The sequence below is a fragment of the Pelophylax lessonae genome, assembly GCF_965119305.1.
Source record: "Pelophylax lessonae genome assembly, chromosome: 1".
NCBI classification, from domain to species: Eukaryota; Metazoa; Chordata; class Amphibia; order Anura; family Ranidae; genus Pelophylax; species Pelophylax lessonae.
The window spans coordinates 790780078-790794841 of NC_138768.1; the positions used below are offsets into that span (position 1 = coordinate 790780078).

A 14764-nucleotide genomic window follows, 5' to 3' on the forward strand; every position below is an offset into this window, starting at 1 on the left:
TTGGCTGTTTTAAATGCTATCATTTTTTTTATCTGGCGCCAGACAGTACCCGGAAGTGATGTCACTCATGACATGATCAGAGCTGAATGCGGCTTTGATCTAGTCTTCGGCGGCCATGCAGGCTGGTTGCCCGGGTCTCCCGGTGGGACTGGAGACCCGGGCTAGCTGTAGAAGGTGGTGGGGGGGGGGGGACGTCCCCTCCCACTCCATGTAATGACAGCCGAGTGGATTCTCAGCCGCATCAGTTGTCATTACAAGACAGCCGACTGTCGGCTATGGATGCCCGTACCTGGGTGATGCCTCTAGCTGCAGGCATCACTCCGGTACAAGCACTTTCCCGAAATATCTGCAATATCGGTCACCTTGGTGGCCGATTCCAATATATCGGGGAAAGTGCATATTGGCCCTCGATATATCGGCTTTGCCGATAATCGGTCGATCTCTAATATATATATAATATTTTTTTTTGTTATTTTTACATTTGATAGATTTTTACATTTTGATAGATTCTGAGGAAGAGTGGAAGGTGATGAAATAAGGGGAAGAAACACTTAATTTATTGATTTATCACATCAGGCTTTATTTGACCCATATATATCATTAGTTAAAAATACATAAGGTAAGCGAGGTTTGGTATCAGTAGCTTTATTATAGCTATAGAGCATGGTGGGGAAAAGGGAACTGCTGATAAGAACAGACAGCAGAGTGACAGCGAGATAGGCTTGCTTCTCTTTTCACTGGCTGAGGGAGGGACAAAACCTGTGTTATTTATCCTGCAGCAGAGAAATGTCAGTTACGTTGACCTGCCAGACACTGGGTTTCATGAGGGTGTAACTCCTGAGTTCAGCTAGTGTGACATTGAACATAATAAAATAAAAAAAAAAAAAAAATAATAATATTGTGGCTTTGTAAATAGTTTATTACCTTGTTTTATTATGGGAATAGGTTATTGGAAAAACATGGACTTTAACAGGACTGAATATGTTAAAATATAATAATTGTATTGATTTACAACTAAAAGTACATTAACAACATGGGTAACTTGCCTCAACAGAGGTGTTGATATGTATACCCACCATGAAATAATAATAGTATACAAATACAATCAAAACAAAAATGACTGCAATATTTTTGGATACTTCACATCAAAGAGATCTTACAGACGATGATAGCTACGTATGTTTCCGTCCATCGAGATCAGTTGATGTGATACAAGATATGCCGATAATTCATAGAGCCAGATTGCTCAACATGTTTCGCTGGAAAAATCTTCTTCTGGAGCTAATAATTCAATGCTCTGAATATATGCAAAAAACATCATCATGGTAAAGGGCACAAAGCCACAGTATAGTAATGGGGAAGGTGGAGTCAACAGCCAGGAACGCCTTGAAAATAATTATTTTTTATATTTATAATGTTTTATTATAGTCAGGTCTAAAAAAATGTTATTAGACAAAGGGCGCTGCAAGGCAAGTTGTGCTGTCCCTGTAAATAACCACTAGTGCTTTCAGAATTCTTTGAAATATAAAAAAAAAATTGTATTTACAAAACAAAGATAAAAAAAAATTTGTATCAAAATTTGTAAAATACAACTAAGGCTCTTTCACACGGGCGCTCCGCTTGTCCGCAAATCATCCTATTTTTTTGCGGATGATTTGCGGACATAATGTAAGTCAATGGCACTGCGGATGTCAGCGGAATACCATCCGCTGACATACGATTTTCTTCCTTTCAGTTCTGTTCCGTTTTTTGGAATGGAACAGAACCCTATTTTTCCTCCGTGTAAAAAACGGAAAGGAAGGAAAATCGGATGTCAGCGGTGTCATCCGCTGACATCCGCAATGCCCATAGACTTACATTATGTCCGCATATCATCCGCAAACGGATGGGATGATATGTGGACACACCGAGCGGATGACACAAGTGTCATCCGCTCCGTGAAAAAAAAAAAGTCCCGCAGCGGATAAGAACAGCGGAGCGGCTGTCTGAAAGAGCCCTAAAGTAAAAGAAAAGTGAACATCAATCATGCAACCCCCCCCCCTCTTAAACTATACAAAGTTGGCGATGTTGGATCTAAGAGTTTACTATTTTGCATCTCAACTGCTTTGGTGGTTCTTTCCCCAAACTCCGACTGCGGCAGTCGCAGCTGAGGTATGAAGCCTTGCTTAACATGTTTTATAAGGGGGGTCTCAGTGAGAGAGTGGGGCGGTTATGTCCCTACTGGTCTGGTAATAAAAACTTGTTAAAAAAAAATCCAAAAACTATACAAGGGCACGTGCCTTCAACATTGGGATGGTACATTGAAAGGGTACATGGACATCTGACCCCACATGAATGAGTTGGGGGTACATAGTACCAATGTAATTAGACCCTAATCACAAAGTATTTTATGAAAAAAAAAAACATACCTCAATATTTCATGACCATTTTTGGTCAATGATGTCACCTGGATACATATCATCCTATTTATTATGTGAAACAAGCTGACCGATGGGCTGGGAAGCTGTCTTTAGTGCTGGTACTGATACAACAGCAAATTAATCACTTTCAGATGCAGCACCAACCAGAAGTTCGGGCGGGTGAATAGGCCAAATCTGGCCATTTACTTCACCCGTTTGGTGAACCTCCAACATTTACTGTTTGAGTTGAACTTTCCATTGACCCGAACCTACAGCCTATTCTTAATGGTTAGTCAATAGGAATAAGGGAAATGACAATCAAATCCTTTTATTCAAGCAGTTATAGAAGCCTTACAGTGGTGAATTCTTGTTGATTCTCTATGGAAAGCCTGAGCAGGGAGCATTTTCCCCCTGGGCCAGTACAATATGATAATAATACAGCTATGTGTTTACAGTTCATACTTGTGATCATTGCACCTGACTGAGGGAAGTCTTTCACCTTTCACTTTCTCTGTGTCTCTGTGGTTTTATAAGATTGAATGCCAAGACAACGAAAGTAAGTCTGTAGAATGGATTTCAAAATTGTTTTTTTAAGAAAGCCACTATAAATGATACGTATTATTTGTGATGATGGCATGGGATTTTATTTAATAGTTTATGTAAGTGAACCCATGTTCTTTTCACAGGGCAGCAGTTATCTTTTTCAGCTCACCATTTACAATGTATCTCTGTTTTTAACTTATATATGTAAAAATAAGTGTTACAATAAACCATTTCCCTTAAGACATAACCCACCTGTCACCATGGCCACCGATCACTACCACAAATTTTGTGTAGTACATTTTCTTTAGCCCAAAGGAAACTGTCCCTTCCTCCTGAAAAAGCCATTTTGTTGTAATTTCCTTGTGTCACCTTTTTATTCTTCCTATTAGGGATGAGGTTTGGGTTTGCTTCTACTGTTGGTTCGACGTGAATCCTCTGGGTTGGAGATTTGCAGGCTTGGAAAATATCTTGGGCAGATTTATCCTGGAGAACTTTTTTTTTAAACCATTTGCATTGCATGGCCTTTGAACTATAGCCATCGAGCATAAAAGGGCAATTACGTTTTTTTTTTGGCTCAGCCAGCCCCCTCATTGTAAAATGGCATAGAGCAATCATCAAAGCAGTGAATTAGAAGCTGTTGCAGGGAAACCTGACAAACTGCATAGAGAGATTAGGGACAGTTAAGAAACGGTACTTTAATTCTGATTTCTATTTCATTGGGCACTCAACTCCCTTGCTGCCTTTTTCTTATTACTGTATATTTTTTGTATTTCATTTTATTTTGTGGTTGATTTGAGGTCAGCAAAAACTTTTAGATGCTATCTCATCCATCAAAATAATTTTTTCCTGAACGACTTCCTTTAAAAAAAAAAAAAAAATGGGTTTTGTTTCAGGGAGTCGATTTTTGTGGTTTTCATTTATTTTGAGCCTATATTGGTTTTTATTTTATGTTGCTAGGCCATCAGCCCTTGAAATACGTTAGCCCTTGCTTCTGCTGTGGATGGTCCTCCTATTGGTAACGTTAGCAGTTTATAATGAGGCTGATTTACTTGTGAATGTAAAAGCTTGTGATTCAGTTGGTTTGTGAGTACAACCATTAGGCATTCATTGAACAAATGAACAAGACTGATGTACCCTTCTTTGTCCTTTATTTTAGATTAAACTGTCCTTTTCTTGCTGCATGTCTTACCTTAACCACTTCAGCCCTGGAAGGTTTTACCCCCTTAATGACCAAGCCATTTTTCGATATGGCATTGCTTTACTTTAACTGACAATTCGGCAGTCATACAACACTGCACCCAAATAGAGCTTTCTTTTGGTGGTATTTGATCACCTCTGGTTTTTATTTTTTGCGCTATAAACAAAAAAAGGGTGACAATTTTGAAAAAAAAAAAACAAAACATTTTTTTTTACTTTCTGCTCTAAAATATTTAAAAAATTAAATGTATTCATCAATTTAGGATACTATGTATTCTGCTACATGTTTTTGGTTAAAAAAATACCAATAAGCATATATTAATTGGTTTGCACAAAAGTTATAGCGTCTACATACGATGGAATATTTTTATGGAGTTTAAAAATGTATTTTTTTTTTTTACTAGTAATAGGGGAGATCAGTGACTTATAGTGGGACTGCCACATTGTGGCAGACCAAACAGACACCTAACTTACACTTTTGACACTTTTTTGGGGACCAGTGGCATTATTACAGTAATCAGTGCTAAAAAAATATGCAATGTTAATGTACTAATTACCCTGGCAGGGAAGGGGTTAACATCAGGGGCGATCAAAGGGTTAAATGTGTTCCCTGGGAGTACTTTCTAACTGTGGGGGGGGGGGGGTGCTCTGACTTGGGGTAGACAAAAATGGTTGTTCCTGCTTAACCGGAACACAAGGTCTCTGGCTTCTTCCCTGTCAGAATGGCGATCTGCCTTGTTTACATAGGTAGATGGCTGTTCTCTGTCTCTTTGGAATGATCGCAATGGCCAGTGGATATTGGGTAATCCAGACCTGCTGATTGCCCCCTCTCTAGCCAATCAGTGCGCAATCGCACCTAGAGCAGTGCGCAGGCGCCCCTTGGAGCACCTGGCGTACAGGTACGTGATTTAGCGCAGTGGAGCCAACTTGCTGCAGTAAAAGTACGTTAGGCAGTCGGTTAAAAATGTGGGAGTGTGTGTGAGTGTGTGTGTGTGGGGGGGGGGGGGGGATATTCTTGTAGATAAGATAAAAGTTGGCCATACATCATTTAGGACTATTATGTTAGATCAAAACTGTAATGCTACTGGCTAATTTTACACTGCTTTATCTGTTGCAGTATCTTGAGAACCCATTCACACTACAATGCACATAAAAACGCTAAAGAATTGCACTTACTTAAAAATCAAGTAGAAAAGCAGTACACTAACAGTCTGATTATAAGACACAAATAAATTCATAGAACACAATAGGTGAACTGTCCCCTTAAGACAAAACTCAAAATTGCAATTAAAAAAAAAAAAAAGTAACTGTATATGACATAGTGTAAAGTGAAAAGAATTATATTTAGAATTAATGATGTAAAAAAATAGGTGCACATCCCTTTAAGTGTAAAATCAGATGGACAAAAGTCCTCTGTGAAAGAAAACAGTCCTACTCAAACAATGGGGTTGATTTACTAAAGACAAACAGACTGTGTATTTTACAAGTGCACCTGCACTCATTTTCCCCAGAGCTTAGTACATGCAAACAAAAACACAAAAGAAAGGTGCACCGACCTAGGGCATTAACCTCAATATAGGCTTTAATATCAAAACATAAAAATGGCTACTCACAAGCGCAGGTGAAAATCAATCAAATCAGACTCATAAACTTGAGTATCAGAAGTAGTCAGTGGCTCTGAGGAAGAGGCATTTGCCTCGAAACGCGTCAGTGTCATCCTACTAAGACAATGGACATCTGTATGGACTACTTCTGATACTCAAGTTTATGAGTCTGATGTGATTTATTTCCACCTGCGTTTGTGAGTAGCCATTTTTATGTTTTGATATTAAAGCCTATATTGAGGATAATGCGCTAGGTCGGTGAGCATTTCTTTTTTGTTTTTGTTTGCAGTATTGTTGGACTGCCCCAGTCCTTTAGGGCAGCAAGACCTTAGCCATCCAAGATGCCATTCATAAAGTCCAGTTGAAAAAGCAGTTGTGGAAGCCTCGTTTTCTGAGCGCAGGCGAAAGGTGGTTCATTCACCACATTTTGTTTGGCTTAGTACATGCAAGGAAGCTTCACTTTGTAAAAAAATACCTAATCTGAAAAACGTAAAAAGTAATTTTTACTTGCACATGATTTGATGATGAAAATCAGCAGAGCTCTGGGGAAAATGAGGGCAACTGCACTTGCAAAGTACACAGTCTATTTGCCTTCAGTAATTCAACCCCATTGTGAAGTGCTACAAAGCACTCTGCAATCCAGTGCTTCCTTCAGTGTCTCACACCTGCAAGTGCTTTAGCACCTTACCAGATGTTAATGGTCTCTATGCGATAAGAGATCTGCAGTGATTGACCAGAAATGCTCAATCCACACCATCAGCAGGAACCGAATACACCTCAGAGTCAGCAAGAAAGACGAAGAAAAACACACCACATTGGTTGATACCATTTTATAACCCAGAGGTTTTATTAAGCCCTTGGAGCCGGCGCTTTAAAGGGGTTTAGGATGACGGAAGGCGGGGCAGGATTTATGATCATGTGACTGCCGTGATTGGCTGTCGCGGCGGTCAAATGATTGGAAAACTCCTGATAGCAAGCAGCGATCAGGAGCTTTCCATTACCTGATGGTACCTGTGCTAGGAGCGCGCAGGGCAGCTTTCTCAGCACAGATGTATTTGCACTAATGCACACAAATATGCGGCTGCTCGGCACCAAGGCCCACCTGCCAAGAAGCTGCATAGTTGCATACGGCCGGCACTAAGGGGTTAAAAAGGTACTTACAATGGGTAAAGAGGAATCAAGCACATCGAACTCTAGTGCACATGAACCAATGTGTTTTGTCACCAGAAGGACATCGTCAGGGGACAGAGTCACACATAAATTTGTGCCTGCAGTGCTTTACATTTTGGTGCGTTTCTGCATACTTCCATGCACGTTTTTGTGCAGTTTAATGCTTGCTTATTTGCATTTCTGTGCATTTTATATGCTTGTTTTGCTAAATATATTTATTTTATAGAGCCCTATTACCTCTGACCTATTGTGGGTGAGAGGTATGTTGCATCATCATGTGTTTTGTTGCATTTCTGTGTATCGCAGTGCGATATTATGCACTGATATGGAATGCAGAAAGACAGCGTTCTGATGTGAACTATTTTTTTCTAAGTGTCATTGCACTTACCTGTGTTTTTCAATGCAGTAAAATGTGGGTAACAGCATATACTGTGAATGGGCCCTAAATACAAGCTTAACAGCTCAAGGGGTGCCATTATATATTAAATGGTTGTAAACCTTAGAAATGAAATACTTCATACTGTGTGCTTGACTTTATTCAAGGCACTGAGTGTGATTTATCTGTGCTCCAGCAGCCTAACTTCTCTGTGGAACCATGTCTTTATGGACCTTGCATTGTGCAGTGGTCCAAATCATTTGGTGGAGGGGGGGATTATGGTATGGGGTTGTTTTTCTGGGGTGTGGCTTTGCTCCTTAGTTCCAGTGAAGGGAACTTTTATGGAGTCAGCATACATAGTTGCCAACATTTAAAAAAAATTTCCAGGGACACTTTGCAGCACAGCTATCAATTACCACACCCACTTCCCTGAAGCTCCGCCCACTCTGCATAATTGATCTCACCTACTTATCAGATTATAGAGTCTACTCAATATAGAGAGAATTACAGGAAATTAAAAAGGGAATTTCAAACTTAAGGCCACAGTAGCAGAGTTGGAATAATTCTCCCATTAAGCTGCACTACTTCTGCGTAACATTGTGGGCAGCCCAATTAACAGGCGTTTCCAGGGACAATATAAATTACCTGGGACAGGCTCATATTTGCAGGGACTGTCCCAGGAAAAAAGGGACAGTTGGCAAGTATGAGCATACCAAGACAATTTCATGCTCCCAACTTTGTGGGAACAGTTTAGGGATGGCCTCTTCCTGTTCCAACATGACTGCACACACCAGTGCACAAACAAGGTCCATAAAGACATGAGTGAGTGAGTTTGGGGTGAAGGAACTTACACAGAGTCCTGACCTCAACCCAATAGAACACCTTTGGGAGGAATTAGAGCGAACACTGCGAGCCAGGCCTTCTCGTCAACATCAGTGCCTGACCTCACAAATGCGCTTTGGGAAGAATTGTCAAACATTCCCATAGACACACTCCTAAATATGGGGACAGCCAGGTGTCCCAATGCTTTTGATAATATAGTGTAGCTTTGAGCCTGTCAAAGGTTAGCAGTTGACCCTGAGAAATAAAATTCTGCAATGTTTTAATGCCATGGTGGGCCCAAAGGACTGGGTATGGATTGAAAAGGCATCAGCCTAGGGTTCCCCCAGAGTTGAGTATGCGGAGGCCACACTCCAGGGGCCCCTAGAGAGATCCCTACCTGGTTTTCATAGGGATAGTAATGTTAGGGTTAGAGCGAGGCCCTTGAAGTTACTCTGTTCTGAGTGGGAGCCCAGCAAAGCAGCCTCCAAGTTCACTGCCAAGTAATCTCTACCCTGTGAGAACCACCAGCGAACATTCACCTGGACAGCAGTCCAGTAATACTTCTGGAAACACAGGAGGGCCAGTCCTCCCAGGGAAAGTAGGGCAGCTGAAGGGTAGTTCTAGCTATCCTTAGAGTACCACCCGCCCAAATAAAGGAAGTGATAATTTGATCCAATTTCTGAAAGAAAGACTTGAGAATTGAAAATGGGTTGTGTCAGAACACATACAGAAATTTAACAAGGAAGGTCATCTTGATAAGAAATACTCTGCCTACTGGAGTCAAAGGTAGGGATCTTCACACAGCATATCTCTGAGCCAACTGGGGGAGTACAGGGTGTAAATTAAAAGAGAGGTAGGCAGACAGCCCCCTTTGAAACATGGTTCCAAAATATTTAAAGGGGAATACCCACTGTAGTGGAGGAGCAGGGTATGGAGAAGTGACCGTGGGACCCAGGGAGAACAGAACAGATTTATCCCAATTCATTCTGATGCCAAGAATCAACCAAACTTATGAATCAGTTCCAGGGCTGAGCACAAGGAGGAGGAAGCATCTCTTAAGTAAAGAAGTGTATCGTCCGTATATAGCAAAGCTCTTTCCTCCAAGGGACCCACTGCAATCCCCCGAACCCTATCCAAATTTCTAAGTAAAATGGCTAGAGGTTCTATAGCGAGAGAGACAATAGGCTCAGCGAAAGTGGACAGCCCTATTTCCTCGAAAAATCTAAACTCCTGAGACAACACATCACCAGTGTGTATCAGGGCCATAGGGGCAGCATATAAGAGTTGAAACCAAGAGATGAACTGAGGGCCAAATCCAAACCTCTGCAGATTGGGCCATTCAAAGGCCTTCTTAGAATCCAGCGAGGTTATCACACCCAAGGATTGCATAGACCTGGAGGAGGCTAAAACAGTTAACAGCCTATGGAGGCTGATATCCATGCCCTTGCCAGGCATAAATTCTGACTGGTCACTGTGTATCAGTGACAAAAAAACAAACATTGTTAAACCGGGTTGCTAAAACCTGAAGATATTGGCATCCACATTTAAAAGTGATATGGTTCGATAAGAGGAGAATAATTATGGGTCTTTACCCGGGTAGGAGAACTATAATAACAGCTTGAGACATGGAGGCCAGGAAACAGCCCTCCTCTAAAGCAGAATTCAATATTTCATGTAGTCTAGGAGCAAGCTCCTCCATGTGGGTCTTGTAAAACTCAGAGAGTCCATCTACCCCAGGGGTTTTCCCTGACTACAGGGAGTAAATAGCTTGCTGAACCTCTTCCAAAGAAATGGAGGCCACTAACTGTTGTTTCATCTCAGTGGTAAAGGTAGGGAATTCAAAGCAATTAAGAAAGGTGTAGAGGTCATTCTCAGAGTATTGCGCTCTGGAAGAATAAAGCTTTTTATGAAACTGTACAAATAGAGCATTAATAGCTACTGGATCAGTTACAGGGCGACCATCTGCATCCTTAATATTGGCTATAGAAAAAGAAAAAAAGCACAATAGTTTCCACACCCTATCAGAGGGGGCATTTTGTCACCCTGCTCAAAGATGCACTGCGTTTGGTACAACTGCTGTTTCTAAGCACCCTCAACCCTAAGAAGCTGAACCTCACGGTATGTTGCCTGCGTATCTAAGAAAGTAACTGGGTTATGAGTTCCCACAAACTGTTACTCAAGATCATGACCCCTAGTCTATGACTCTAGGGCAAATGTAGAATTCTTGCAGGCCTCAGAGATCATGGTTTTATATTGCCCCCTAATATATGCTTTAAAGGCAACCCAGAGCACCAGGGGGCTGCAAATCCCTGGTTCAGAGGCCAGTAGTGCTTCAGCAGCCAATGGTTCCACCCTCTCTTTGGAAATCCAAAAGCACGAGAGTTTCCACACCCTATCAGAGGGGGCACAACGGGCATGCAAGGTTAGCATCATAGGAGCATGATCTGATATACCCCTTAGGAGTATGGAGACCCTCCCGCATTAGTTGGCAGTTCTGCAGACACATATATATGGTCAATGAGAAACATAGTGTTATATGTAGAGGAAAAACAGGTATAACTATGTCCAGTAGGGTGTTTCCACTGCCAGGCATCGTACAGCCCATACAAAGCAGCCCCTTTGGACAGTGCAATCTCCCAAGTCATAGCAGGGGTAAGCTTATCACCCACAGGGCACAGGGTCATATTAAAGTCCCCTGCAATTATTATATGAGTGGTACGAAAAGGAAGCATAAAGGGAAGTCAGCTTATGAAAGTGGGAATTCTGCAGTGGCAGAGAAAGGTACACCCACAAAATCACCATATCCGTAGTATCCACGACAGCATGTCAAAGAACATAGTTGCCCACCGGATCCATCTTAAGGTCTAGCAGGGAAAAGGACAGGGTCTTCCTAACAAGAATACTAACTCCCCGGGCTTAAGAAGACTATGTAGCGTGGTAGTGGTGACCTATTCATGGCTTCCTTAGAATTAGTACACTACTGCCTGTTAAGTGCGCCTCTTGCAAAATGCAAATGGGGGGGGTTACAGGTTTTAAGATAGATGAAAACCAGAGATCTCTTAATCTTGGCATTTAGACCCCTAACATTCCACAATACAATCATAAGATGAGCCATGAGCACCAGCTGAGATATCTTTCCAGGCAAACCCAAACGTACCCTGCTGGACCCAGAAAAAGCAAGAATCCCATGAAATCAATATAGCTGTAGATACAATGTGACCTAGGCAGAATAATGAAGGAATATAACAGTAATCCCCAGAAAAACCCTTCCCCAGGGTGCCAACAGAAATAAGAGACTCTCCCTATGCTGGATAGTATTTTTTCTTTCAATTTGTATTGCAATAATGCATGGCTTCCATGTCGATGCCCTGTTTGCTATGCCTTTTTTGGCAAATGTTTGCCTATTAGCCCTAAAAATGGCTAGAATTTAACAACAAATGCACTTTAATTGGATTTGCCCCCAGTTTTGATTTTACCAAATTTTGAGCAAGATTGGTGGAACCCCTGACAAATCAAACCTGGGCAGATTTGTCCATCATTGCTTTATAAACTCATCATTCTCAGTATTTTTTTTCCCAACATTTTTCAGCCATTGCCATTCAGCCATCAGTATGTAATATTTCTGGTGGTTACTCTTTTTTGTATTTTGGCATATATATCTTATTATTCTCAGATGCCTTCCCTAAATTATACATGTTCAACAAGAAGGTTTATTGTAAACTTGTGACTAGCAGTATTTCAGATGAAGTTACAAATATAGAGACATAATTCTTTGTAAGTTCAGCTCTGCAACATCATTGAGAAACTGTGCACAAAATAAGTTAATATGTTCATCAGATGGAACACATAAAAATAACTAATAGCTTCTTGATGTTTGTTTCAACAGGACAGTTGTAAAACAGGGCATCCGGACAGCATGCCTAAGAACGAGAAGGAAGGAAAACACAAGAAGGTAAGTGACTATCTGTAGACCTAAAATTTTATTTACTCCTATTTTTCTTCAGTGTTTGAGCTTTTGCATAGTATTTTATTATGGGAGGTTGGACTATGAACATGTTGACCCATATAAAAATGTACTCCCTAACCAGTTTTGAAGTTTCATTGAGGCTTCTGCCTGGGGCTGCCTGGGGCTGCCTGGAGCCAGTGAGACGTTATACTCTGATCCCTCATTTCTAGATAAATATATGAGCTAGAAAACAAAAATCTGTGAACGTGGAAGACACATAGGGGGAGAAATACTAAAACTGGTGCACACAGAATCCTGTGAAGCTCTGCATAGAAACCCATCAGCTTCCAGGTTTTATTGTCAAAGCTTAATTGAAGAAGTTGAAGTTAGAACCTGATTGGTTACTATGCACAGCTGCACCTGATTTGGTGTGCACCAGTTTTAGGAACTCTCCCCCATACTGTCATAACAAACTGCTGTATTGGCTTCTAGATTGAGTGGGGCACCAGCTCATAACATCCTGCTGTTTGGACACCAGTGTCTTCTATATAACAGGCGCCATGATGATAGTGCAGTTATACGGAGGGAAAGGGAGTACAACTACCTTGCTTGTTAGGCCACTATATGGCCAAAAATCTTGGACACTTAAGCATTAGGTCGGCCATAGGCAGTGCAAATTTCTTTCCTGCAACCATGGGAGACAGTGTTGACTGGGGAATCCTTCTTGCCAAACCATTATATTCTCCCGTGGGTGGCGAGGGATGCTGTTCCTGTCAGAATAACATATTGATTATTGCTACCGGCTATAACAGCCGCCAGCGATAATCGCATGTAAAATCTGGCAGGCTGACTGTACCCAAGTTGATCGATCAGCTTGGATACATTCAGCCTGCCCATACATGGTCAAATCAAATCATCTATTGCTAACTTAACATGTATACTTATATGAATTTGTTGGACATCCCATTCCAAAACTATGGCAATAACAAGTAGCTGCCCTACCTTTTGCAGCTATAACAGCTTCCGCTCCTCTAGAAGGCTTTCTACAAAATTTTAAAGTGTGTCTGTGGAAATTTGTGCTCATTAAATGAAATAATATGTGGGGTGGGGTCATATCACACACCTGGTGATGACTGGAATGTTCTGGAGACCTCTCTTGCACCTCCTTCTCAACACTCCTGAAGGTGTGGTACGAATGCTGGAGTAGCTGGCTGGTGAAGTCTGCTATTTAGGTGGATGAAGCTGGGGGTTGCAGTCTTTAGGACAGGATACCGAAGCAGCTTGGCACCAGAGCAGGAGACGGTAGCAGAGCCGATATGCTGGCAGCGACCAGTGGCAGCTGGGCAAAAAAGGTCAGAGTCAACAGGCAGAGCAACTCCAGGAAGCAGGCCAAGGTTGGTAACAGCCAGGCAGTGCAGTGCAGAATCAGCAGCCAAAGAAGAGGCCAGTAAACAAGCCAGGGTCAGAGAGATCAAATGAACAAGGTTAATGCAGAAACAAAAGCAAAGTCCAGGAGAAAGCCGGGTCATACACAGAAGCAAGTTCAATGAATCAGGTCTCAGAAATACAGATACCAGCTGAAGACTCTTCAGCAACTGTTCATGGTGACAGACCAATTTAAATTGCCACTGGGTGCCAAGTGTGCACGTTAATTGGTATGTGCACATTTGCATGTACGTGCACAAGTGTGTACATGTATGCGAGCCCAATGAACTGGAATAGTGCATCTATTGCCTCTTTCTCTAGAAGTATGAGCATATGAGAAATGCACACGTGCAGGAATATGAGCATGAGCCTGCACTGGGTTTCTGGTGCTGGGAATCTGGTTTACAATACAGGTCAGGTGCTGATGTTGAGTGTTGGAAAAAAAGACCTGGCTTTCCAGTTCATCCAAACTGTGTCCAGTAAAGTTAAGATCAGACCTCAAGACACTCGAATTATCTCACATTAAACTAGTCAAATTTGGTGGACCTGACTTTCTGCACAGAGGCAGCGTCATGCTGGAGCAGAAAAAAGGCCTTCTTCAAACTGGTATCACAAGGTTGGAAGTGCATAATTTTCTAAACAGTATTTGTTTGCTGTAGTATCAATAGTAGCCTTCACTGGAAACACTGGAACGCAATGTTTTGAACAGGTGTCCAGATATTGTTGGCCATATAGTGTAAGTGTAATGGTCGGTTGACCAGACTATTAGCAGTGCATTGTACTTGATGATGTGAGCATGTGACTGCCAGCCAGTGGCTTCAGAGAGACGGTCACACAGATGGAGGAAGCCTGCTAGAGCAAGGAATAAGGTATGTATTCTGCATTATTCCTGTTCCTCTAAACCTTATGAGAATTTACTCATGCAGTATGGGGGCCGCACTGTAAGGGTAATTGTTTTTTTTCTGCCTGGGATGGGGCTTTAAGATTTATGAGAAACATTACTAGTTGTGAACAAAGTAGATTAGCACCAGGAACATTTTGTACTGGAGCTGAGGTACAGACTGTCATAGAACTGTAATTTATATTTTTTAGACTGCTTCATCAACCAATTGAAAAGCACTAGATTGGATTATGGGATGGCAGGTAGTGTACCAAAGCTCTGAAATTAAACCAAGTGGGACCATGCATGGGTTGCAGATTACTCTCAAAGTATATGTCAGCCCTCACCTTGTAAAACAACCCATTCAAAATAAAAATGAAAACATTTGTGTATAGATATATA

At 41.6% G+C, this 14764-nt stretch overlaps 1 protein-coding gene across 2 annotated transcripts in view; it reads left to right on the plus strand.

Moving 5' to 3' along the window:
• Positions 1 to 14764, plus strand: part of SLC2A9 (solute carrier family 2 member 9) — a 532155-nt gene that overhangs the window by 10166 nt on the left and 507225 nt on the right. For both annotated transcript variants that reach the window (XM_082252420.1, XM_082252421.1), the window contains exon 2: positions 11998 to 12063. In XM_082252420.1, the coding sequence (XP_082108546.1) occupies positions 11998 to 12063 (66 nt within the window). The remainder of the gene's footprint in view (positions 1 to 11997; positions 12064 to 14764) is intronic.